Raw genomic sequence first — 25411 nt, 5'->3', positions numbered from 1 at the left:
CTTCAGAAATCATTCAGTAATTTCTTGCTGTGGTGTCTAAAGAGAATACCCAAGAAACTGCTGATCGGCTGAGATTTTCCCCACACACCCATCTTTAGAGTTTACAGAGACTTGTCAGAAGAGGAACTATCCAGTAAGTGGAAGTTCTGAGCAAAAATGCTTAGTAGAGCTTCTGAAATCAACAAACTCAAGCACTCGTTACAACCAAGGGATGCAGAAGAGCATATCTGAATGCACAACATGCCAAACCTTGGCAGCACCCACTCAATGCCTCTCCTGTCAGCTAAGAACAGGAAACTGAGGCTACAGTTCACAGTTCACACAGACTCACTAAGGCTGGATAACTCTTATCATACTGTACTTTGTTATTCTCTCTGCAGAGGATGTGCAGATTTAAGTGCAACTATTGCAGTGTGTACTTGTACTTTAGATGGAGGAACTGTACAGAGAGATAGCCAGAGGCAGGAATAATTTCCGGTGTCGTTCAATGCTGCATTTTGGTAATCTCAGGCTCTCACTGGACGTGCTCCTATGACTGGCCAGGAGGTATCGTCTAGCATTTGCCCATCTCTTGGCTAACATCTGCCTCTCTGACACCACTTTTAGAGACTCCAGCTTCATCCCCACACATTACTGGCCTTCGGGATCAGTTTATTGAGTCTGTTGGCCTCTGTGACCTTCAACCTGTGGCCCTAGGATGCAGGGGCATGGAGGATGGCACTGGCCACAACAGACTCTTACTGTAGAAAAGCAAAGTTTAACTGATCTTGCATATTGCCTTGATCTCATTCAGATTGTGGAATCTGAATTTATTTCAAGCATCCATCCTGGCAAGTATCAAGGTTTCAGGCTTCTAGTGCAATGGTGTGGGGGGGATACTTTTATTGGCCACCTTTGCGTCACTTAGCACTAACTGAGCCTGTTTAGACACCACAGCCTTCTTGAGTATTGTTGCCAACCACAGATTGTTCATCTTCTGATGTCTGCTTCCAGCATGACAACACACAAGGTCACAAAGCTCAAATCACCCCAACTGGTTTCCTGAACATGACAATAAGTTCACTGTACTGAAATGGGCTCCACGGTGACCAAATCTCAGTCAAACAGAGCACCTTCGGAATGTGGTGGAACAGGATATTCATATTGTCATGTCTGCAGCAATTGTGTAATGCTACCAAGTCAACATGGACCAAAATCTCTGAGGAAAGTTTCCAGCACCTCGTTGAATCTATGCCATGAAGCATTAAGGTGATTCTGAAGGGGCACACCCAGTATTAGCAAGGTGTACCTAATAAAATGTCTACAGAGTGTGTATTGAGAATATGTCTTATCCTATGTGCGTTCACGGTCATGTTCCCAAAGCTCCACGCCACGTGGGGGCAAAAAGAAAAAAAAAATAAAATAAAATTTAATATTAAACTTTTTTTCCCTCCTAAACATTAAGTCTTGATGTTTCTTTTGAACCTTTATCTATAAATTTATATGCATATGTAACAGAATGATAAAACCGATTGACCGTGCTTTCGTCATCAGGAATCTCAGCTTTGGAGTGACCTTCCTGAGAAGATAAAGCAAAATCTACAACTTGCTCCAAACCACTTCTAAAAACAATGTTTGGTTTTTTTTAAACCTGCTGTTATCTCCTCTCCTCTCCATCTTTTTTTTTTTTTAAATATATCTCCCTCTTACTGTCCTTACAGTATTATCTTTTTTTTTTTAACTGACTATGTGTTTTTCTTTTTACTCTAACTGACAATTTGTCTTTATTACAGAATGTTCTCCTCCACCCTAACTAAAAACCATTATTCTAAGAGGCAGAACAGAGACACTTAGTGTTCAGTGTTACAAAAGAATGAATAAGCTGGCAGATGGGCAGACAGAGAGACCCCTGGAGATCAGAGGAGAGCAAAACAACATGTGTGCATATATTAAACATCATTTTTTTAAAAAGGAATAAAAAGCTCTGGCTTCTTCAGTGGTATTTTAAATTCACACAGCAGTCATTTTACAGCTGCAATCATGTTTTTTTAAAAAAAGAAAGAACCGTTGTAGTCTGTAACCTTATAACTTTTGGGTGTATGATTAACACAACAAATAACCAAAATAGGATGAAACGGCTTGTTACAGCTCCTAACCAGTGCTGGCATGCCTCGTTTAATAACTGATTAATGTATTAACAGGAAGATAACCAGACTGACGACATCTGGATTAACTATTCCCCTTATGACCTGAGAGACAATAATGCTCCTGTTGATCCAGTGAGTGAATGAGTGAATGAATGAATGAATGAATGAATAAGACCGACCACACGTCCACTCCCTTCACTGCTGTGTTTAAAGCAGTCTGTCCTTCCTGATGACACAACGTGAAACAACATCCTAGCTCTTAAAACAAAATCACCAGCGTGGCTTTGGTCAGGAGGTGAAAAGCACTAGTCTATGGGATGAGGAACTCCCACGACATCAACAAAAACTCTCAGTCCGACCACATTTCTACCACTTTCCCCCCTTCCTCTTTGTTTTTTCACATTACCTGGTTAACAAGCTGGGAAACAAAGCTAAGTCATCCACCGGCGGAGGTAACGGACACTTGACTGCATGTGTGGCAGTTGACTGGCTGTCAGCTCCGCTTCTTCACTACACAGCAGAACAAGACGTCGGTCGAAACCCGTTAACTGACTTCAAAATTACGCCGCTCTGAGCGAAAAAAAGATGCTTTTTCATAAAGCTAAAGTCGTGTGAAGCGCTCACTCACACACAGATTACAGCTTAATTACTTACCGGTGCCTGGTACTCGACCCCAAACTCTACGTGTGCTCAAGCCGGTGTCAACACTCCAGAAATAAAAGCATTTCAACTTCCGGCTAGACTTTCAACTTAAAACAATTTCGCACCAAATTCGTGCATTTGCCACGGTCACGTTAGATGCATGACATCTTGAAGCTTAAAGCAAGAAAAATAATCAAAAACGTGACACTGCAGTGAGACAAAGGACTTGATTGTTTCTATACTGCATCGTGCACCTTTATTTTGAAGTTACACCAATCTAATTCCGGTTTAATCTAGGTAACTTTTGGCAGCTGTCGCCGTTTTCTTCAAACAGAAGTTGCTGCGCCTGCGTGAACTATAAATCACATTTCAGAAGGCCTGTGACGGCGTCGTTCCGTTATGATGCTTATGACGTTAATATAAATAAATGTACGTGGGAAAATAAACATTAAAAACAATAAAAGGTTTTCTGTTTCTTATATTTCTATTTCACATTTTACGCAGATCAAAGCGCAATATGACATTAAGTTAAAATAATAACGACAATTTACTTATCTTGACTTAGGAAATTTCCAGAAAACCCTTAGTTTGACCCCCAGAAAGGACGGGCAACCTTTATTAGGATCACTAAAAATCATTTAAGGCTCATAATTTCATAATTTTATTCTGTAACAATGTGAATTTATAGTCATTTTGCCCTTAGTGTTAGTTTTCAATGACTTCACGTTTATTAGATAATTCCCTTTTCTGTTCCCATTCTGTTCCTTTAGTCTCCGTACTTGTCTTTTTGTCCTTTCTTGTCTCCCCGTTAAGTTGACTCTCTTCCTGTTTTATAATAGTAAGTGTTGTTCTCTTCTGTGTCTGTGTGGAGTTTCTCTTCCTGTCTCATTATGTTAGCTGTCTGCAGCAGCTGTGTTCCCACCTGTTACCTTTCCCCTCGTTATCTTCTGTGTGTGTGTGTGTGTGTGTGTGTGTGTGTGTGTGTGTGTGTGTGTGTGTGTGTGTGTGTGTGTGTGTGTGTGTGTGTGTGTATTGAGTACTGATTCGCCCCTTATCCTTTGCTGTGTTGTCCCACATTGCTGTGTGCTACCTCGCTGCAAGCTTTGAGTTTGAATATTTGAATTCCTGGCTCAATTTCAATAGATCTTTCAGTAGATCTTTCCTGGACGTTGTTTATTTCTTGGAGTTACAGCATTAAAAGCTGATTTTGACCCTTTTTCCTGAGTCCTGCATTTGGGTTCAGCTTTGACTGGTTACACAGCTGAGTTATGACACTTTAGTAATGCTGTTGTTGAGGCTCTGGGGAGAGCAGTCCATGACTGGTAGCTTTCTGCTGTGTGTGTGTGTGTTTTTATTTTAATATATGGGTGTACTTGTATTGCATGGCCACCATGTTTGGCCTCATTCTCATGCTGAAAAATTAAGCTGCTGCCAGTTAAACTATTTCCAAATGGTATTGGCATTTTCTGCATTCATAATTCCATCAGTTTTGACAAAATTCTCAAAACCTCCATCGTGTTTTACAGATGCTGTTCATCTGCTGCAGATAGTTTTCATTATATATCTCCTCACAAGAGCATGGTAAGTTTTCAGCTTATATTTCTTCAGACATCAGTTTCTTTGTGCAAATATATGATTTTATGTCTGTCAAGCTGAGTTACCTTCAACAAATCTCTCATATCACATGTCGTTTATAAAGAAATATATCTGAACAACACTGCAGTGGGTTCATATTTCGCATTACTCATTGCTGGCAGCAGAAGTGGACTGCCTTGTCTTTCCTTTGTATACCAGCAGAACCTCAGGGGCTACCTCAGCCCACCTTGCTGTTCCCTGCCATCACCTGACTGCACACCTGAGCCACTTGTATGCCCTTGCATACTAATTATTAGTCACATTGTTTGATGACAGTGTAATTTCTGCAATTTTATTGAAATATACACATATATGTGTACATGCAGGTCTACTTTAAATATATGTCTAGCTTTACCCAATATCTAAGAATTGTATAATAATCTAAATGTCTCCATATGCATGTGAATAAAGTAGTAAGTAAGAAAGAATATATTATGAAGGCTGTATAAGCTGTATGAACTTTATCTAAAGGTCTTCCTTCTTCTTTCACACATATTAACCCTACCTGTCGCATTACGGTCTGCTGCAACTTTATGAATATCTTATCTCGCTTAATCACATTGTTATCTGTTCCTGTGTCACTCACTGTTGCTGTATTACTTGTCCACAGCAGTCCTGCAAAAGCATTAAAGAAAGAGTCTTTATATTAATTTCAAGTGTAGAGTAATATGAGTAATTAAATCCTACCTTTTCTTTTCTTTTTTACAGTGCTTTTTAATCAGAAGAACTCACAATGATACAAGCGCATGGTGTTATTTTATTTTATTGTTTGTATCTTCTCAGTTGATCAGATAATTGGATAATCAGACCATCGGGCTTATTTATGATTAATAAATTGTTTATGCCAATCAAATTTTGTATTTGTCTACTAATAATGCATGACATCTGAAAATCAGTGTATAAAGTCTATGGCCACATCACATAGAGTAAGTGTGACCCCTGCTGACAGCTTACTGCTAATGAACTCTGAAGTTACACCTGTTGTGTTTAAGCATTATAATATATGTAGTGAATGAATACCCACTTCATTGAGACAAAAAGAGATTAAACATAGTTTAATTGTTCCAGAATGTGGAAATTATTGTCTCACAGCAAGCAAAATAAAGTGGAATGGACAAAATAATTAAATAAGGGGGGTTTTTTCAAACAAAAAATCCAAAATGTAGTTTTTATTACACAGTTAAGTTCAATAAAGACATGAAAACAAGTGAAATAAAATAAAAGAGCTCAATGAATTAAAATCTGGCACTGACAAAAAGACAGGAGGTTGAGCTAGGGGAGCAGATGATGTTAAGATTCTCACTGGGAGAGACCAGAACGGACAAGATTAGTAATGACTATATCAGAGGGACAGCTCACATTTGGAGATAAAGTTGGAGATGCAAGGTTGAGATGGTTTGGATGTGTGCAGAGCAGGGACAGTGGCTATATTAGACGGAATATGTTAGATGTTGGAGCTGTCAGGCAAGAGATAAACAGGAAGACCTCAGAAAACGTTCATGGATGTAATGAAGAAGGACCTGTAGAGGTTTGATGTGACAGAGAAGGATGTTAGGATGAGACATCTCCATACCTCCACAGATATCTCACCTGGACCAGATGCCTTTCCACGCTTCATCCTATTCATAGCTGCCCCACTTCCTCTCCCTGATTCACTGTTACTATCTCACAGCACACAAAACATGAAACACATACATACAGAACATAACAAATACAAAATAGTTCAATAAGGTCAAGATTGCACAAAAATGGAGACAGTTAAGTAGGAAAAATAAATAAAGTAAAATAAATAAAAGAGCCCAGTGAATACAAACTAAATATTACATGATAAACTTTATTATATTTACATTATAAACATTATAAACTAAATATTATATTATAAACTTTATTGTTGTTTTGCAAATCTTCACTCATTTTGAATTTGATGCCTGCAACAGGTTCCAAAAAAGCTGGGACAGGTGCAGCAAAAGACTGGGAAAGTTGAGGAATGATGTAAAGGATATTACCATGTGGGCTCAGGTATACTTCAGAAAAACTATTGTTAGTTAACACAGTTTGTCCCTACATCTACAAGTGCAAGTTAAAACTCTACCATGCAAAACGAAAGCCGTATATCAACTCCAGATACAGCCCAGAAATGCCACCGGCTTCTCTGGGCCTGAGCTCATCTCAGATGGACTGACGCCAAGTGGAAAAGTGTGCTGTGGTCTGACGAGTCCACTTTTTCAAATTGCTTTTGGAAATCATGAACTTTGTGTCCTCTAGGCCAAAAAGGAAAAGGATCATGTGGATTGTTGTCAGCACAAAGTTCAAAAGCCAGAATCTGTGATGGTATGGGGGTGTGTTAGTGCCCACGACATTGGTAACTTGCACATCTGTGAAGGCACCATTAATGCTGAGAAGTACATAGAGGTTTTGGAGCAACATATGCTGCCATCCAAGTGACATCTTTTTCAGGGACGTCCCTGCTTAAGCCACATTCTGCATGTGTCACAACAGCGTGACTTTTTAGTAAAAGAGTGCGGGTACTAGAATGACCTACCTGTAGTCCAGACCTTTCTCCCATTGAAAATGTGTGGTGCATTGTGAAGCACAAAATACCACAACGGAGATCCCAGAGTGTTGAGCAAAGGAAGTTTCTGGTACACCTGTAAAATGATGTATACCAGATCTTAGGTAAACCTACAATCTCAGTTTAATGCGGTTTATTATAAGTGTATATTAACTAATGTTACTAGGCCTGTATACTCGAGGTATTGTGCTAGACTACATTATCAAATACCATCAATAGCATATAACACATCATAGCCCTTTGACGTTAATACCAATCTACTTTAAAATAAGCATTTTTATTCTATCAGTAGATAAACAGTAGATGAAAACAATATTTCTAAGATTTTCAAAGGGTAGAATTATCTGCTGGATGCAGCTCATAAAGTGTACCTAATAAATTGCAATTTCTTTTTTTATTATATTATTTTAGTTGCTTCAGGAAGGTGAACGCGCGCAAAGCTACTGGTCCGGACGGGATTCCCGGCCGCATCCTCAAGTCATGCGTGGCTCAGCTGGCTGGAGTGTTTACACACATCTTCAACCTTTCCTCTCTCTGTCTGTAGTCCCAGCCTGCTTCAAAATGGCCACCATCGTCCCAGCACCCAAATCCTCCACCATGTCCTCATTGAACGACTGGCGACCTGTAGCCCTGACCCCCATCGTAAGCAAATGCTTCGAGAAGCTGGTCAGGGACTTCATTTGCTCTTCACTACCCGACTCACTGGACCCTCTACAATTTGCATACCGCCACAACAGGTCCACTGATGATGCCATAGCCCTGACACTACACACTGCCCTGTCACACCTGGAGAAGAGAGACACGTATGTGAGAATGCTGTTTGTAGATCACAGCTCAGCATTCAATACCATCGTTCCCTCGAAGCTGGACAGGAAACTGCAGGATCTAGGACTGAGCAGCTCCCTCTGCAGCTGGATCCTTAGCTTCCTGCCTGACAGACGCCAAGTGGTCAGACTGGGCAGCATCACCTCATCCCCCATCACACTGAACACTGGTGCTCCACAGGGGTGTGTACTGAGCCCTCTCCTGTACTCACTCTACACCTACGACTGCACAGCCACTAACAACTCCAACATCATTGTGAAGTTTGCGGACGACACTACAGTGGTGGGTCTTATCACCAACGGTGATGAGACGGCCTACAGGGAGGAGGTCAGCGCCCTGACCCACTGGTGTCAAGACAACCATCTCACCCTCAACATCGCAAAGACAAAGGAGTTGATAGTGGACTTCCGGAGGTGCAGAGAAGTACAAACCCTTATCACCATCAACGGCGCTGCTGTGGAGAGAGTGAGCAGCTTCCGGGTCCTTGGTGTACATCTGGCTGAGGATCTTACGTGGTCAGTACACACAAACAAAACAGTGAAGAAGGCGCAGCAGCGCCTCCTCTTTCTCAGGAGACTGAAAAGATTTGGCATGAGCCCCCGCATCCTCAGGACCTTCTATCACTGTGCCATTGAGAGCATCCTCACTGGATGCATCACCACCTGGTATGGCAACAGCACCGCTTACAACCGCAAAGCTCTCCAGAGAGTAGTGCGGTGCTCTGAACGGATAATTGGAGGTGAGCTTCCCTCCCTCCAAGACATCTACAGGAAGCAGTGCCTGAGGAAAGCGGGGAGGATCATCAAGGACTCCAGTCACCCCAGCCATAAACTCTTCAGACTACTACCATCAGGAAGGAGGTTCTGCAGCATCCGGTCCCGTACCAGCAGACTGAGAGACAGCTTCTTCCACCAGGCCATCAGACTGCTGAACACTTCATAGACACCTCACCTTCACTACTGGAACTTCAGCATTATGCACTCCACACTGTATATAAATGCCACTGTTTTGCACATGTTCAACTACCAACCTCTATATATTTTATATATTTTATTTTATTGTTTACTCTATTTAATTTGTAAAATTTGTATACACACACACACACACACACACACACACACACACACACACACACACACACACACACACATAGAAAAACATATTTAGTATACACATCTAGTAATGCATACACTCTTATATTGTACATATATTTATTACTCTCAGATTTAGCCATTCTTATAATTTGTTTGTTTTATGTAATTGTATTTTTGCACAACTCTGTTGCTTGTGAAGCTCGCACACAAGAATTTCACTCGCATGTACTGTACCAGTGTACCTGCACATGTGACGTGACAATAAAAGTGATTTGATTTGATTTTAGATAATAAGTCATAAAGTAAGTGTGACCTATCTGTCATGCTGTTATTATTGCCAAACTACCTAAATGTTCACAGACCAGAGAAGCTGCACACATGTGGCAATAGTTGATGAGGGTTATTGATAAGGCTGATTGGGTTCAGTCTCTGTAGTTCATTGATCAGTTTATTGTGGACACGCAGGGGAAAACCCTCCACTATCCTATGTGCTGATAGGCTCTTGCTGTGAGTGGGGGAGGTCATTGCAGCTAGCATACACAGAGGCTCTCCAAACACACCCGAGGAAGTCAATAAAGTTGCAAATGAGCATCACTTTCACTTTGATTTCTGCACGGGAACCTTGAAACAACGCCATGAGTTCCTCTAACCCTGCGGTAAGCTCCAAATTATCTACTAGCTTCCGACACATCACCCTGTGTAGCACCAAAATATCAGCCTGCTAGCCCGTTCAGCTAACGGTTAGCTCATGCTAACGCTGTTGTTGACAGACCTCCAAATACCAACATACTTAGCATTAGCTCTGGGCTAAGCTTGCTAGCTACTGTTTTAAGTTTAAATTTGCAGTTTCGATCGTGAGTCGATGTCTTTCACTCGGACATGGAATAAAATTTCCTACTGTAAACTTTGCGAACTAATGTTTAACTCAGAATTGGAGGGTTTTAAGGGGAAACGGATAATAAATAATTATGGAAATTACCCTTGTGAGTTGCAGCCCACACTGCAACACAGACAATGGTACTGATGTATAATGTCTGTACGTGTTAGGTTTACCGACAACAATTTAATAACACTATAACACCCACTTCTAGGGCCCTTATTTGGGACATATGGTAAAGTTTTTACGGTTTTATTATGCTATCAAAGACGAATGAGAAGAGTAGCTCTATTTTAGTATTGAAACAGTTTATAAGGGCTGCATTAGGCAATAAAATATGATCACTTCTTAGCATTATGGGAATGCCAATATAACAGGTAATTACTAGTTCGCATAGCTGATGTTGTTATGGAGTAAATGGTTAATATTTCATCTGCAAATTTACTGTAATTGTTTTTTTTCCTCAAACATTTTGTGTCCAAAGCACACCAAAGGGCAAACCTTAAGGCACGCATGCATTCGTATACGCAGGAAGTTCTCTTGATGTCTTCTGCAGTGTCATCAGTTCTTTTTAGTTGCACTGGACTTTACCTCCTTGCTGTCAATCAGACTTTTTATTCTACAGTGATACAATAAATTTAACGCTCATTCAAGGGTTTTTGGGCCGACATGCATTAATGCACACGATTTGGGAACTACCAGTGATCTGCAAACACTAAAGCCGCCTTTGGTTAACTTAATCAGTATTATTAAACCACTGAAGAAGAAAAATACTGGCTATTGTGCCTTTATTTATGTTCGTCTTTTTTCAGTTCCGTTTTATTTATATAGCACCAGTACACAGCAACAGATGCTTTATAGTGTAGGGATATTAGAAAGACACCCAGCAATCAGATGACCATCTCTGAGTAAGCACTTGGCAATAGTGGTAAGGAAAATCCCTATTTAATAGGAAAAAAACAGTTGAAACTAGGCTCAGGGAGGGGCAGCCTTCTGCCATTACCAGTTGGGGGTGAGGGGAATAAGAAACAGGACAAAACTATATGAGAGAGTAGAGTTTAATAATTACTAATGATTAAATGCAGTAGTGGTGTGTAAAAATACAGGGAGATGAGTGAAGAAGAAATGCACAGTGCACCATGGGAATCCCCAAGCAGCTAGAGCCTATTACAGCATAACTAAGGGATGATTCAAGGTCACCTGATACAGCCCACACACTAACCTTTATCAAAAAGGGAAGTCGTAAGCCTAATCTTAAAAGTAGAGAGGGTGTCTGTCTCCTGAATCAAAACTAGGAGCTGGCTCCACAGAAGAGGGGCCTGAAAACTGAAGGCTCGGCCTCCCATTTGACTTTTAGAAACTCTAGGAACCACAAGTAAACCAGCAGTCTGAGAATGAACTTCTCTGTTAGGACAGTGAGGTACTATTAGCTCTTTAAGATAAGATAAGATAAGATAAGAAGAGAAGGATTTTCAGTTCACGTCTAGGTTTAACAGCTAATATGGAAGAAATGCGCTCCCTCTTTCTAGTCCCTGTTAGTACTCTCGCGTCAGCATTTTGGATCAACTGAAGGCTTTTCAGGGAGCTTTTAGAGCTAACTTCTAATAATGAATTACAAAAGTTGAACCTAGAAGTAATTAATGCATCAACTAGCTTTATTGTTCTCTCAGTTTATGCCAAATAGAACATAAGAGCGTAATTTGTAGCTCCTCTGAACACTTACCCTGCCCAAACCTGATGTGACCCAGCTAAACGCCATGTTTTTTTCCATACCTGATATCAGCTGGTTCAATATATGGCTATATTTGTGTATGGTTAATCATACATCACAAATTGCTAATAGCATGCACATTATATACCAATAAAACACTAATAAAATGAGAGAGACCATATTAAATCACTTTTTACACGTTCTTTCACACATGACGACATTATGAGTCAGATAAACAGTATCTTAGTAGCCATTGTTTGAGCAGTGACCGATAAGGAGGGAAAACAGCCAAAAAAAAGCTGCTTTGTCAGCATTTGTTTGATCCTTTCTTGCAGACTATCGGGGAGTTATTCCTCGTCCTTAGCGAGATGGGATTCACAGAAGAGCAGATACAAGCGGCTATGCAGGCGGGGCATTTTTCTGTGGCTGAGGCAGCTGATTGGTGAGTAATCAGCCCTCTGTTTTGTTTTTTGTTTTTTTTTTAATCTGTGGAGCTAGCTAGCTATGATCTTTCTGTATAATAGACCACTTCTTTCAGCCACTTACTTCTGTGTCTCGCTCTTGCATGTTGAAAGGCTTGTACAGGGTCAATACCTGCGACACACGTTGGTCCCGCAGCCTTCACAGCCAGCTGGGACAGCTTTTTCTGCATTCAACCCACCCAAAGAGGCAGCACACGCTTCAGAGTCTCGCACATCTCCCACTGACAGCAGAGGTAATACCCCACTCCAAGCTATATAAAAACTGTTTCTTACTGTTGTTACTGCTCTTAATCCATCGGTTGGACTTCGAGTAAAGTTTTCTTTTATTATAATATCCTAAAATTGATGATTGTAATCATTCATTTAAGTATAACTTAAGGAATTGGATAGTGTAGTGTGCATCATGAGATTTTCTTTTTCTGTCTTTAACAGCGGATCCTTCATTGGTGCTAAGGTCACCGCAATCATGCTCCCAGGACCCACCACCGCCAGTCGAGTCGCGGATCAAATCAGACAAAAGTGACTTTGAGGAGAAAGAGAGACAACGCGTCGCTCAGGAAGTCAGAGCAGAGAGAAGGCAGAAGAAACAGGTGAGCATTGCTGAAAAGACTTCTGGTGCTTAATCTATCTGACTGGCAGTTGTCTTATTATCACACAAGGAAGAAAGTCAAGTGTTCGGCAGATTTATAAGGCTCTCGATAATAATGGCTTAAGCTTTAGCTCAATCCCTGTAGCTCTCATTTCACTTTTATGCTCACTGCTTACCCTATCGCATGGCGGCGTGTGACAAATTTGACGTCACATGTGCTGGGGTGTGCCTCCATGCTGGTGTCGCTTTGGCCAGTTGTGCATATCTTAATTTGTATAACCTGTCACATTGTAGCTCTGCCAACATAGAATGTGATGCTTATTTGCATCGAGTGTACGATTAAACAAACATCGGTAATTGATCATCTGCACCTTTTATTGTCCACCTCTGCCTCCTTTTTTTCGTCTTGTCTACGTTTAGATATTTTTTCCTGCTGTTTTCCTCTTTTCTGTTGTTTTCTGTTTTTTACTTGAGCCATATTTCTTGTTGGCATTTGCCACCTTACTAACCTACTGCAGCACGTCTGTTTTTTCCCATCACTCCTGAGGAAACACTTTGGAAAGGTGCTTTTCTCAAACACTGTTGTTTCAGTTTTTTCAGCTGGAAATTCCCCTGCTTTTGCTTTAGATGTGCCGCCTCTGTTTTTTGAAGATCACTACTTCCTCCTTTACATCTTGAAGTTAATGTGTTTCCAGATAAAGACAAAAGGGAGTGTGGAGGTATGTGAATAAGCAGATAGTAATACAAGCCTGTGGATTAAGAATGAGTCTCATTCACTGACGTTACACGTGGTGGTAAGAACAAAACTGACCTGTGGGCACATTTCACAAAATGGTAAATTTGCCAGTGCACTTATTTTTTTGGAGCTTTTCACATATTAGTGAATGAGGCCAATTGCATCTCACTTTACATGCGGTCCAGAAACTTTGTTTGGGTGCTGCTGGTGCTGGCTGAACACTACACGGGGAAGTATGCTGCTCTATGAGCTAGAATAGGAGCGTCCATACATTTTTCTCTGGGTGCACATTTAAAAAAAACAGATGTGTACTACAGTGTGGTTGAACTGAAGCATGATGGTCACTGTGGGGAGTAAAAGAGGTGTCACGTGCTCAAGCTGAGTTTGTTGTTGTTGTTTTTTATACATGAATAATACATTTGAAAATTAATATTTGAGTATAGACCTCCTGTTTTATTGTTCTTAGAACATTTTGTGTTCTTCTGCATTCGCAGGAGCGTGAGTTGGTGCTGAAGCGGATCGCTGAGGATCGGAGGAGCCTGCAGGATAAGAAACAGACCAATGCTGCTGCAGACGCGTCTCCTCCCAGCAGTGAAGGGCAGAAGCTTGGAGGAAAGATTCAGACAAATGTGGACAACAACTGCATTCTCATGGTGGGCCTGTGAAGAACCTTAATCATGATAGATTCAGAATTTTAGTTTTCAGTTTAGTCTCAGTCATTTTGCAGAGTGTATTATATTCTTTTATTTTACTTTTTATTGTTTGAAAATGTTTAATTGAAGTATACTACTTATTAGTTTCAGTGTCAGTTCAAAGATGGTGTTACAATACAAACAAACCACTTGTGAAGACAGTTATTCTTTGCACAAAGGCCTTTGTTGGTGATGACAGCTTCAAGACACAAACTAGTTGGATGCATCGCTGAGGTTTGATTTTGGCCCGTTCTTCCAAATGAACAGTTGTCAAATCCTGAAGGTTCTGTGGGCCTCTTCTATGAACTCTGACCTTAAGTTCTTTTCATATATTTTCAACTGGATTTAGGTCAGGTGATTGGCTGGGTCATTCTAGCAGCTTTATTTTCTTTCTCTCAAACCAACTGAGAGTTTCCTTGGCTGTGTTCAGGATCTTTGACTTGCTGTCCACTCTCATTTCATTTTCGTAGATGGCAGCAGAGTTTTATCAAGAATGTCTCAGTACATTTTTCCATTCATATGTCCTCCAATTATATGAAGCCCCCCCAGTACCATATACTGAAAAAAAGCCCCACACCATGATGAACCCACCTCCAAACTTCACTGTTGGTATGGTGTTTTTGTGGTGATATGCAGTGCCTTTGACCTCCAAACATGGTGTGCACTAGGGCTGCTCAATTAATCGAATTTTAATCACGATTATTAATTGTATTTTTGCTGGGCTTTCAACGATCATTAAAAATGACTGAGCCGATTATTAGCCCCTCCCTCATTTATCCGCGACACCTTAAAGGCCGGTCTGTGAAAATATTGTCAGGCATAAACCGGTCCGTGGCGCAAAAAAGGGTGGAGACCGCTGATTAAGAGGACCCGAGGGAAGCTCGGAAAGCTAAGCAGAAGTTATTTGGAGAGGAGAGTGACTGCCGTTGGTTGAAAAGAGTTTAAAAAAAAAAAAAAACTTCAGTGGTGTTGCACACCATTTTATATTATTATTTTAAAGTCATTGTTAACCCTTTAAAGCCGGTCAGAGCAGCACGCTCCGTTTTGCGTAACTATTTTTAAATCCCTGTAGAACCTGAACCGTGTAAGCTAGCGCAATAATTTGTTTTGCATATGAAACCGGAGGAGTTGTACTTACATCTGATGCCATCAGCTTGTCCTCGGTCACGGTTTCGTTCCACATATAGCTTTGGAAAAATTGCATAAAAAGCGCTTGCAGGAACAAAAACATAATATTCCAGAAACACGCTTTGCCGTTCCTATCAGCTGTTCGTAACACTTCCCACAGTGAAATGATGCACATGCTGTTTTCTTTGCAAATTTGCATCATAGGATTGTTTTTTGTTTTTCCTGCAGTATATAAAAATTGGTGTATCTCCAAAATAAAACTATGAAGACACTCAAAATAAATTTCCTGTGGTGGGAAACTATTTTTTTGCAACTTTATTGTATTTAAAGTTTTGAGGGATAAACCTCTTAAATTTCTCCAAGTAGAAATATATGTAAACAAAACAAAAGCGATTTTCAATTTTTTTTGTAGTTTATTGCACTTTTTTGCAATTTATGTAATTACTATGGACTTAATGCATACATATTATTAAAATATGGGCTATAACAGTTGTATTGATGTATAGCAACTTGAAATGCTCCCACAAATGGCACTACAGCATGTAAAAAAATAATATAAGCTCTGGTGGACTTGGTTCTATGGTAGGTCTTAAAGGGTTAAATAAATATCGTCAAATAATCGTGATCTCAATTTCAGTGAAAATAATCGTGATTATCATTTTTGCCATAATCGAGCAGCCCTAGTGTGCACTAGGGCATCCTGTTTAATAGGCTTGTCTAAATGTTGTTCAGCAACATGTTTTTTCTTCAGCAATGGAGTCTTGCTTGTTGAGTGTGCATACAGGCCATGGTGGTTGAGCGCATTACTTTTCTTCGAAACAACTGTACCTGTCTCTTCTACCACTTTCTGTGGCTCACCACAAGTGGTCCTTGGCTCATACGCGACACTTCTGATAACTCTTTTCAGTTGTCTGTCTGAAATCTTGCATGGAGCACATGGTCAAGGGTGGTTTATGGTGAAATGATGTACATTCTACTTCCAGATTATGGCCCCAACAGTGCTCACTGGAACCTTCAGTAGTTTAGAAATTCTGCTGCAACTAATGCCTTCAGTATGGTTTGCTAAGTTGTTGAGAGAGCTCATTTACCCATCATGAGATGTTCTTTTTTAGGCCATCAGTTGGAACTGAACCAGCTGATATTAATTTGCACTGAGTGTCAGGATTGCTTTCTAAATACTGACGGATTTCAGGTGGCGTCATGACTTTAATGATTTTTGCACGTCCCTTTCGTCATGTGTTTTTTCCCTGTGTCATTTCTCTATTACGCATAACTTAGTTTATGGACATCTATGGTTTAATTTCTTTGCATGTGTGGATTGGATGGGTTGTAACCGATATCTGGTGAGAACTTCATGGCAATAGTGCCTTTTTAAATACATTTACCTAGAAAACTGGTGATGTGTTCAGTACTTATTTTACCTGCTGTATGAGTTAATACTAATATATTAATGTGTTGAAAGCGTGACATTATATTGGCAAAAACTAAAAATATTTCCTCTTTATATGTGTGTGTGTGTGTGTATATATATATATAAAAACACCCAGCACGCCCCTGCGGGCGGTTTATCCTTCAAGCTCGGGTCCTCTACCAGAGGCCTGGGAGCTTGAGGGTCCTGCGCAGTATCTTAGCTGTTCCCAGGACTGCGCTCTTCTGGACAGAGATCTCCGATGTTATTCCCGGGATCTGCTGGAGCCACTCGCCTAGCTTGGGAGTCACCGCACCTAGTGCTCCGATTACCACGGGGACCACCGTTACCTTCACCCTCCACATCCTCTCGAGCTCTTCTCTGAGCCCTTGGTATTTCTCCAGCTTCTCGTGTTCCTTCTTCCTGATATTGCTGTCATTCGGAACCGCTACATCGATCACTACGGCCGTCTTCTTCTGTTTGTCTACCACCACTATGTCCGGTTGGTTAGCCACCACCATTTTGTCCGTCTGTATCTGGAAGTCCCACAGGATCTTAGCTCGGTCATTCTCCACCACCCTTGGGGGCATCTCCCATTTTGACCTCGGGACTTCTAGGTTATACTCGGCACAGATGTTCCTGTACACTATGCCGGCCACTTGGTTATGGCGTTCCATGTATGCCTTGCCTGCTAGCATCTTGCACCCTGCTGTTATGTGCTGGATTGTCTCTGGGGCATCTTTACACAGCCTGCACCTGGGGTCTTGCCTGGTGTGATAGACCCCAGCCTCTATGGATGAGGGACCTATGGATATATATATATATATATATATATATATATATATATATATATATATATATATATATATATATATATATATATATATATATATATATATATATATATATATATATATATATATATATAATTTTTATTTTCATTTTGATTCCGTTTTTAAGGACACAGTATTGTTTCTAGTTTTAGAAATGAAGTTGACTGTAATAACCTTGTCATGTATATTTGTGTTTTGCTGCAGATTCGACTGCCGTCTGGTGAGTCCATGCGTGAGCGCTTCCCAGCTGATGCCCCTCTGCGCAGCGTTGTGGAGCACATCACCGGACGTCACCCCTCCCTACCCTCCTTTTCTCTCCTTCAGGGTTTCCCACGGAAGCGCTTTGGGGAGGCTGAGCTTGCCTGCTCCCTCCGCTCTCTCGGCCTTACGCCTAACGCTGCACTGTGTATTCAGACCACTCCTCCAGAGACGCCTCAGGAAACAAGTCCAGCAGGCCACAGTGCTGAGCCGCCTCCTTGTGTTGCGCCTCCTCAGCCTCCTCCTGGCCAGGACATGGTGGGAGATCAGGTCCCTGTTATACCTCCTCCACTACCTAACCAGCTGTGGGAAGAGGCAGTGAATTATGCAGGGATTCCTGGAGTTCCTCCTTTACGGCGTGGATCCCATGACTGGGGTAAGTATGATTTACTTTATTTAAACCTAATATAAAAAGCAATAAAAATAAACGTACTAAATGGAATAAAACAAGTAGAGATTTGCTTTTTTCCAAACTTTTTTTATTGAACGGTTTACTAAATGTTGGGACTCTTCATGATGATGTTAGAATCCTACAGGACTACAGTCACAATCATTACTTGCAGTAACATTTACGCTTTACTTGGCAAATCATGTTTCAAAGGTTAGTTTGTCAGATAAATAACAGAGCAGTGAGTCTCTCATCCAGCTACACGATCGGTGGAGTCTTTGTTCGCCTCTGCAACCTCGGTGTGTGGTTAGAACGACCCTAAAGTTTGTAGTGGACGTTCAGAGAGGAGTGACGTAATTGTTCTGCTCTTAGTCAGTGGAGTCCATCTGTGGAAGCAGCTGGCTGGGACCGTCGAAATGGTCGAACGAGGGGATTGTCCACCATACATCTATCTTGTCCCATGGACAGCTTTAATTATTACACATAATTGACAAATATACTTTGACAGCCGTTTCCCACCACATGTATAGTGTTCCGAAGGTACATGCTCATATTGAACATTTAAAATAATGAAGTCAGTAAATGTACAAGTATGAGGTAAAAGTTCATTTATTTATTTTCTTGGATCAGGTCTGAGTCAGCTAGAGGGGATTTCCTTATATGGCCATTATCTGTGCTCTAAGCCAATCCACCTGCTCCCTTTGACTTGTATTACAACTACTCTGTTTGACAGATTTTTCTACCTCTATTGTGCTGTATGATGTCTGAGAGAGGGCATATACTTAGTATTACTTCATATGCACAGCTTTGACTGTGAACACGGAAGTCCCACCCACCTGCTGTTGGCTGGGAGGGGCAGACAATCAGTTGGTTTAAAGGAGCTAAAACTGCTTAAGAGTGGGTGAACTGAGGGGGCTGCACGAGGCCCAGGATAGGTCGTCGTGCAAGTAGAGTCCAAAAATAAAAGTAAGGAGTATGAAAAAGAGTATAATCGGTCACGTTTAATACACTTGGGTGGCCTGATCAGATGACACATTGTATATCAGCCAATGGGATTCTTTACACCTGTAACATCGCACCTCTTCATGGTTGTTTGGGCTCAGTTATTTGATCAGCTGAATGTGTTAAATGTTACTTAAATGGCTATGGAGTCATTGGATGACATTCTGGGGGTTCGACAGGTCAAGGCCAGAGATTGGTTCCTGGTGATGCTGAAGATCCTCCCATAGATGTTGATATGGACCAAGAAGGAGAGGAAGAACCGCTTCACATGCCGAACGGTACTGCTCCAGAGTGTGGATACTTCATCCCTCCTTTGATCTACATTTTTCTTGCTTCCCTCCTCTCCCTGTTCCTCTATTACTGTTTCCATATGTTTCCATTATTCATCCGCTGTGAACAGAAACAGCTGACCCTGGCCTCTTCCTTTGAGCTTGATTTTTTTTTACTATTACACTATATAGTGGCCTAGTGTACAGATTGGCCTGCTAATGTGTGTCACGCTGTAAGAGAGATTAGTATTAGAAAATATGTAGGTTAATTCCCCTTTCTGCCAAACGTACAGCACACAAGTCAGAACTGCTGAGTTTACTAAGAACCTACAGGTGGGGTCAGCCAATCAGTGTGTGGTTGTGGTATTGTATTCTGAATGTGAACCAGACACAGAGAAGAGCTAGTTCAAGGAGAATCAGAGATGTTAATCAGAGGTGTGTGGTATAAAGTTTTTTTCTCAGCATCTGTAGCTTCAGCTCAGTGGCATTAGAGTATTTTTGGATGGATTACAGTTTTCGTTTGTGTAACTTTCACAGGAATGCCCAGGCTGCCTTTCTTTCCAGAGAACAGGATGCGAGGAGGATTTGAGCCCTGGCAGCGCTGGCCAGGGCAAGGAAATCGACTCAGGCAAGTGTTTAAAAAGAATGGCACTAGAATGGTATTATAGGACCAAGGACTACGATCATACTGCTTTGTAATACAAAATAGTGTTAGGGGCCACATTAAGAGAAAATTTTTTTTTTAAAAATTTTGCTTTTTGAAAGAAATGCTGTGTTGAGAATCTTTTTAAGCTAGAAAGACATTATCTTTCTTTTAGGACCCAAAATCCAGTGTGAATAATACAGTTACAAACTCACTATTACTTGGTGGACAGAGTGAGATGACCTTACTCTTGAAATTTACACTCCATTCTCAAATGACTGTTTCAAAATATTGTTTTTGTTAATGTGGCCCTAACACACATTACACACATTAATCATGCAATCTGAAGTGTTTTGCAAGTAGATGCATTTAATTAGTTTGAAAGTGCATGCACACTTCAGCACTCCAACTTCTGTTGCATCCAGAATGATCCGTTTTATAATAACACCCTGTTAACAAAAGAAAAAAAAAGATGAATATTATCTTGGAGCTCCAGCTCAATCTGTGTCTGGGTATAGTCTGAAAGAAACTCTTTACTGTTGTGGGGATAGGGAAAGATGCTTTAAAGCTTCTACCAACATTTTAAAAAGATAAAGTTTGTATGAGCTGCACAGCAGGAAGAAAAGAGCCAGAGAGAAAAGTGGATACAGAAAATAATATGTGAGAATCAGCAAGAAAAATGGATGCTTATGTCTCATTGTGCAGCAATGGTCAGTAATAAGCTAACCATCCAAATATTAGTTTTGGTTTTTAAAAACAATTTAAGTTAAGCTAAATCAATTTGACTGTATGCATCTTATACAAAAGTAAATGTGGATATTTCAGCTCATCAGAGCCTTTCCACTTATTGTTTATTGTATTGCACAGAAATACAGCAGGGGGTGCTCTGGAGATCTGCTTTATCTGTACATTAAAATACAACACGTGGACACAACTTGTGTTTGTGTGTCTCAGAGAGGGCCCAGAAGAGGAAGCGGCAGACCCTGAGAATGCAGGAGGGCCGCTGGCGCCCGCAGCTGCAGGTCAGGCTGCTGTTGAGCGTCTTCAACGAGCCGCACAGCAAGAAGACCGCCACGCCAACCAAGGACAGCCATCACCCCCTAAAAGACCCTTCAGAGCACCCAGCGTGCCCTCACTATGTGCCTTGGCTATCCGCGCAACGGTCCACCTCATGACTGGTAAGAGTCACAAAACTTCACAGAACTGTGCCTCACAGCTTTGTTTGCTCGCTGCTGTTTGCTCACTCTTGACTCTGTGTCTCACAGCTCCCAGCATGCAGTACAGCAGCAGTCTAGCAGGTCTGACCCCAGAGCTAGCAGAGCTTCTGCTCAACCACATGTCTCATGAGAGGCTGCTACATCCACGCACCCTGGAGCTGTTCTTCGGCTGCCCGATCCAGAAGTTTGTCTTAAACAGCTACCCGTACTCCACCAATGAGCTCCTACGGCAGTTGCGGGCCTTCACTGCCCTGAAGCACCTGAGTTTAGTCAACTCATCTCTCATCACTGGTAAAACATTTTATATCTGGTAGTTTTTAGGCTTTTTATCAATTTAGTTGTCAAATTTCTGCAAAGTCTGCTCTTCAGTTTGTCCCTGTCTTTGTATTTATTTATTTATTTATTTTTATTCCCAGACTCTGGCCTCTGTATCCTGTCCACCCTGGTCAAACTCCAGTACCTCAATCTGGCCTCCTGTAGTAAGCTGACTGACTCCTGCCTGCAGCATATCACAGGTTGGACACACACAAACATCACTGTTGACAACATTTACAAAACTGGATCTCAGAATAAGCTGTTCTTATTTAAGTAGTTTTATTCAACATACATATTTCCCTTCTGCTGATGCCTTTAAGGTTTGAAGAACTTGTGTTTCCTGTCCCTGGACCAGACCAAAGTGACAGATGCTGGGATGGTACTGTACCTCCAGTCAGTGCCGTCCTGCCTCTCTCAGCTAAGCCTGAACCAGACAGCAGTGACTGAAACCACACTAGCTGTGCTCCCCACCTCTGTGCCACAGCTGCGACTTCTCAGCATCAAACAGACTAAAGTACTTTATCTCTGTTAGCAAGGTCTATTCAGCTGGTGACACTGCTCTGATCTTCAGTGATATTTACTCGACTTGCTGTGCGTTTTTCTTTCAGGTTAAGGATTTGACGGCTCTAGCAGCGATGTCCAGCCTGCAGACGCTCAACTTGGATGGGACAGGTGTGACTGAGGCATCTCTGGAGCACCTTGCTACCCACCCTGCCCTGACTTCCCTCACTTTGGTGGGAATCCCTGTAGCAGATGGCAGTCATGCCCTTCAGATCATCTCAGGTTTGTAGAGCATAAAGCAAAAGAATTAAAAGAATGAGGGTAGGCATGGAGTGAGCTTGCAGTATGAAAGTCTGTGGTGAATCTGTGAGGTGTCTACTTTACTTCTAGGTCTGAAGTTGACTCGCATCACCCTCCCTGGACGCCACTCTGTGACAGACAGCGGGCTGTCATTCCTCTCCGGACTGACTCTGCTCTCAGAGCTGGACCTGACAGACTACACACAGGTTACAGACCAGGGAGTCAGCCACCTCTCCACCTTGACCAGGTCCTTTCCACACTCACTGACACCATCATATCAGGTGTTTCCTTGCGATTAAAATGCTGACAGGAGTTTTGTGTTTACTTTGTGTAGATTGAAGAAGCTGTCACTTAGCAACACTCAGGTGACAGATGCAGGGCTTCCCTCCCTGCGATGCATGCAGGAGCTGCAGGAGCTCTGTTTGGATCGGACTGCAGTCACCAGCCGAGGAGTGGCCGACCTCATAACCTGTCTGCCGCACCTTCAGGTGACTATCCCAATAAGTACTATCCAGGTGTTGCTTTATCCTTGTGCGAGTGCAAGTGTAAATAGTAGCCCTGTGATAGGTTGGTGACTTGTGCCTGTGACAACTAGGATAGACTGACTCTGAATTAGATAAAGAGAATGGATTTACAAAATAGACTTAATATTTTATTTAGTGTGACTTAAAATGAGTGTCTGATCTCATAAACTTACCAGGTAGGTGATTGTTGAGGTCAAGTCAGAGAGCTGTTTTGTTTCCTTTTGTAACCACAATTATGATCATCTGGTGGGCATTAAAAAAACAGGCATTTCTGAACTGGATTCACTCTTCAAACACAGAAGCTACATCTGTCTTTATACTGTCTATGATTGAATGTGACATCGATCTATGGTACATACATGTTTGATTAAATTAAACCATGTTAGTAAAGTCTGTGTGTCTGATCATCGATGTGATTCTCATTTCACCGTTTGACACCCAAGCTGTCTGACCAGATAACCTGCTTATTTTATACTAGCTGGGCTTCAATTTATTATTTTAGCATCACAGTTAAACTCTTTTGCAGAATGAAATCGATCATTGGGCATTCAGAGTAGGCCGAAATCAAAATGTAAAGACCAGTTTATGATAAAAAATATTTGATGCAGAGGTTTTAATATTTTGCTATTTTTCTATTTTTTTTTTCCAGGTGTTGGGGTTAGCCAGCACTCAGGTGGGGGACAACGTGGTGAGGAAAGGTCTGATCCGCTGCAGTCAGCTTGTTAAACTTAATCTCAGCCGCACGCGGATTACAGATCACGGTAACGTCCAGCTCTAAGGTGGTCTTTGATTTTATAGTTTTGTTTGCTCAGATGAACAGACCCAGTATATGTTCTTCTCTTCCTTTCAGGTCTAAAGTTCCTGAAACAAATCCACCTGGCTCAGGTGAACCTGGACGGGACCGGGGTGAGTCTGATGGGAATTGCTAGTCTCGTCTCCTGCACCAACATCAACAGTATTCGGGCCAGTAACACTCGCATCCTTTCCCCTGACGACGTCTCAGACGAGGAGTTGGAAGCCCAGTGAGCATCACGAGTTTCGGCTGCCGCTCTGAGATGCTGCCTCCAGGATCATCTGGGCAAAGCATAATTGATGAAACACTCCTCCTACTTGCACTGTTTCAACCGCAGCTAGTGCCACTAATCTGTCAATCATGCGCGCTGAGTTGAAACCTTAAACAGGAGCGTTGTGTTCAACAGCTGTTTTTTCTAACATTTACATATACAGAATTAATCACTATTTAATACTCTGCAGCCCCAAACGCCACCTGAAAGACTTTATAGCTTTATGCGCAGCTTTACAGGTTGGAGCAACCTGTGTTTCTCCAGGGGCCTGTACTACGAAGCAGCTTCAACATACCCCCGGAGATCTTTTCCTTATCTGGCTTCACTTTGCGCCAGCAGTCAGGCTAAATGATCACAAGAAGGTGGTTGTTAACTGGAGAAGTCCACCCAGGATGTGTCTGTCTCGACATAAGCACGTTCACGTGGCTGTGAAATATGGATGGGTGTCCTGGCAGCAGAGTGACATGTTTTATGAAGATGGTAAAAATGTAATGCTAGAAGAATGTGAAGGAAAAAAAACAACCACACAGCGTCTCCAGCCAAAGCAACACTACTATATTACTGTAGTTTAGCCCCTCTTAACCCAGGATGAAAAAAATGGCTGTAAGTTATTAAACTTTTTAGTATTATAGCTCTGTCAGGTAAGGCCTGCATCATGTCACCCCAGTAAGAAGGAAGCATCTTTGTAACCCTGAAGCTTCGCATTACAGACATCAGGTTGGAGCCAAGTGGCAGAAATATACTTTATACTGGGAATGTACAACAGCATGCGATGACTAACAGACTTTATCTAAGGTATTAAATGAGAATCTAAACAACAAATAGCCAGTTAAACCAAACACGGTTCAAATGTTTTAGAGGGACATGAAGGCAGATAAATGTCTTCCACTGATTATCTGCGTTGAAATTAACTTTCTTTAATTTTGAAGCTGTATACTTCATACTGGATGTACCAGTAGAAGTAATTGAGTTTTTTTTTTATCTTGACCGTTTGAAAGTAGTATTTGTATTGTTAGTTGTGATTAGGCAAGAGTTTAATAAAAATGAGCCACCATACAGTGTAGAATACTGGAATTAGCCTAAAAATTGGATGGCTAAATTTGATGTGAACGCAGCTTTAAGCTAAAAACAAACAAAAAAACAACCCACATTTAAAAAGGTAAAAACACTGAAGTCAAGGTTTTTATAACTCAGCCTGCATGGATGTTAGCTCTCATCACCTGAAACTAGTTATTTTAGCTGCATCCTGGTAATGCACTGACCTCCGCTTTCTTTTATAAGTAGCCCTCTTATTATCAATTATGCCAATGTTTTAGGGTTTGTTTGTTTTTTGGAAAATTTAGCCATTTTCTGCTACATCAGTGAGCCTCATTCAGTGCAGTGTAATGGCTGTAATATAACATATCTATGCAGCCATGGGGCTCACTCAGGACCCAAAGCAACTTCTTTAATCCCTTCCAAGCTTTTTCCCCCCCTGTTTACACATATGTAAAATAGTTTATTTTCCTTAAAAGCTTTTGGTTTTTTTGGATACAAACACTGTATTCGTTACAATTAACAATAAAGTCTTCTCAAAGGAA

At 41.4% G+C, this 25411-nt stretch overlaps 2 protein-coding genes across 7 annotated transcripts in view; one reads left to right on the top strand and one right to left on the bottom strand.

Moving 5' to 3' along the window:
* Positions 1 to 2962, bottom strand: part of slc4a2b (solute carrier family 4 member 2b) — a 58697-nt gene extending 55735 nt beyond the window's left edge. For 4 of the 6 annotated variants that reach the window (XM_026179911.1, XM_026179916.1, XM_026179912.1 and 1 more), the window contains exons 1-2: positions 2781 to 2962; positions 2533 to 2696 (exon numbers count right to left, since the gene is read on the bottom strand). The gene's annotated coding sequence lies outside the window, so the exon portion shown is untranslated. The remainder of the gene's footprint in view (positions 1 to 2532; positions 2697 to 2780) is intronic. The other 2 variants (XM_026179913.1, XM_026179915.1) reach the window with 2 other exon arrangements.
* A 6439-nt stretch (positions 2963 to 9401) lies between these two features.
* Positions 9402 to 25411, top strand: LOC113029194 (uncharacterized). The gene is made up of 17 exons (XM_026179906.1): positions 9402 to 9550; positions 11818 to 11924; positions 12058 to 12197; positions 12397 to 12554; positions 13784 to 13942; positions 17555 to 17984; positions 19178 to 19276; positions 19805 to 19895; positions 20865 to 21088; positions 21176 to 21418; positions 21544 to 21642; positions 21763 to 21956; positions 22051 to 22225; positions 22334 to 22490; positions 22578 to 22731; positions 23417 to 23528; positions 23618 to 25411. Exons 1-17 carry the CDS (start codon positions 9530 to 9532, stop codon positions 23791 to 23793), a joined length of 2739 nt encoding a protein of 912 aa, XP_026035691.1. The 5' UTR covers positions 9402 to 9529; the 3' UTR covers positions 23794 to 25411.

The sequence above is a fragment of the Astatotilapia calliptera genome, chromosome 9, assembly GCF_900246225.1.
Source record: "Astatotilapia calliptera chromosome 9, fAstCal1.2, whole genome shotgun sequence".
In the NCBI taxonomy this organism is placed as follows: Eukaryota; Metazoa; Chordata; class Actinopteri; order Cichliformes; family Cichlidae; genus Astatotilapia; species Astatotilapia calliptera.
This window is presented reverse-complemented; position numbering and strand designations above follow the sequence as displayed.

What these genes read in the sequence shown, in the direction of transcription:
- LOC113029194 (XM_026179906.1), top strand. Translation starts at nt 9,530, where the DNA reads ATGAGTTCCTCTAACCCTGCG. An exon ending in ATCTCCCACTGACAGCAGAG is followed by an intron (nt 12,198 to 12,396) that starts GTAATACCCCAC and finishes TGTCTTTAACAG; the next exon opens with CGGATCCTTCATTGGTGCTA. An exon ending in CCTGTCTGCCGCACCTTCAG is followed by an intron (nt 22,732 to 23,416) that starts GTGACTATCCCA and finishes TTTTTTTTCCAG; the next exon opens with GTGTTGGGGTTAGCCAGCAC.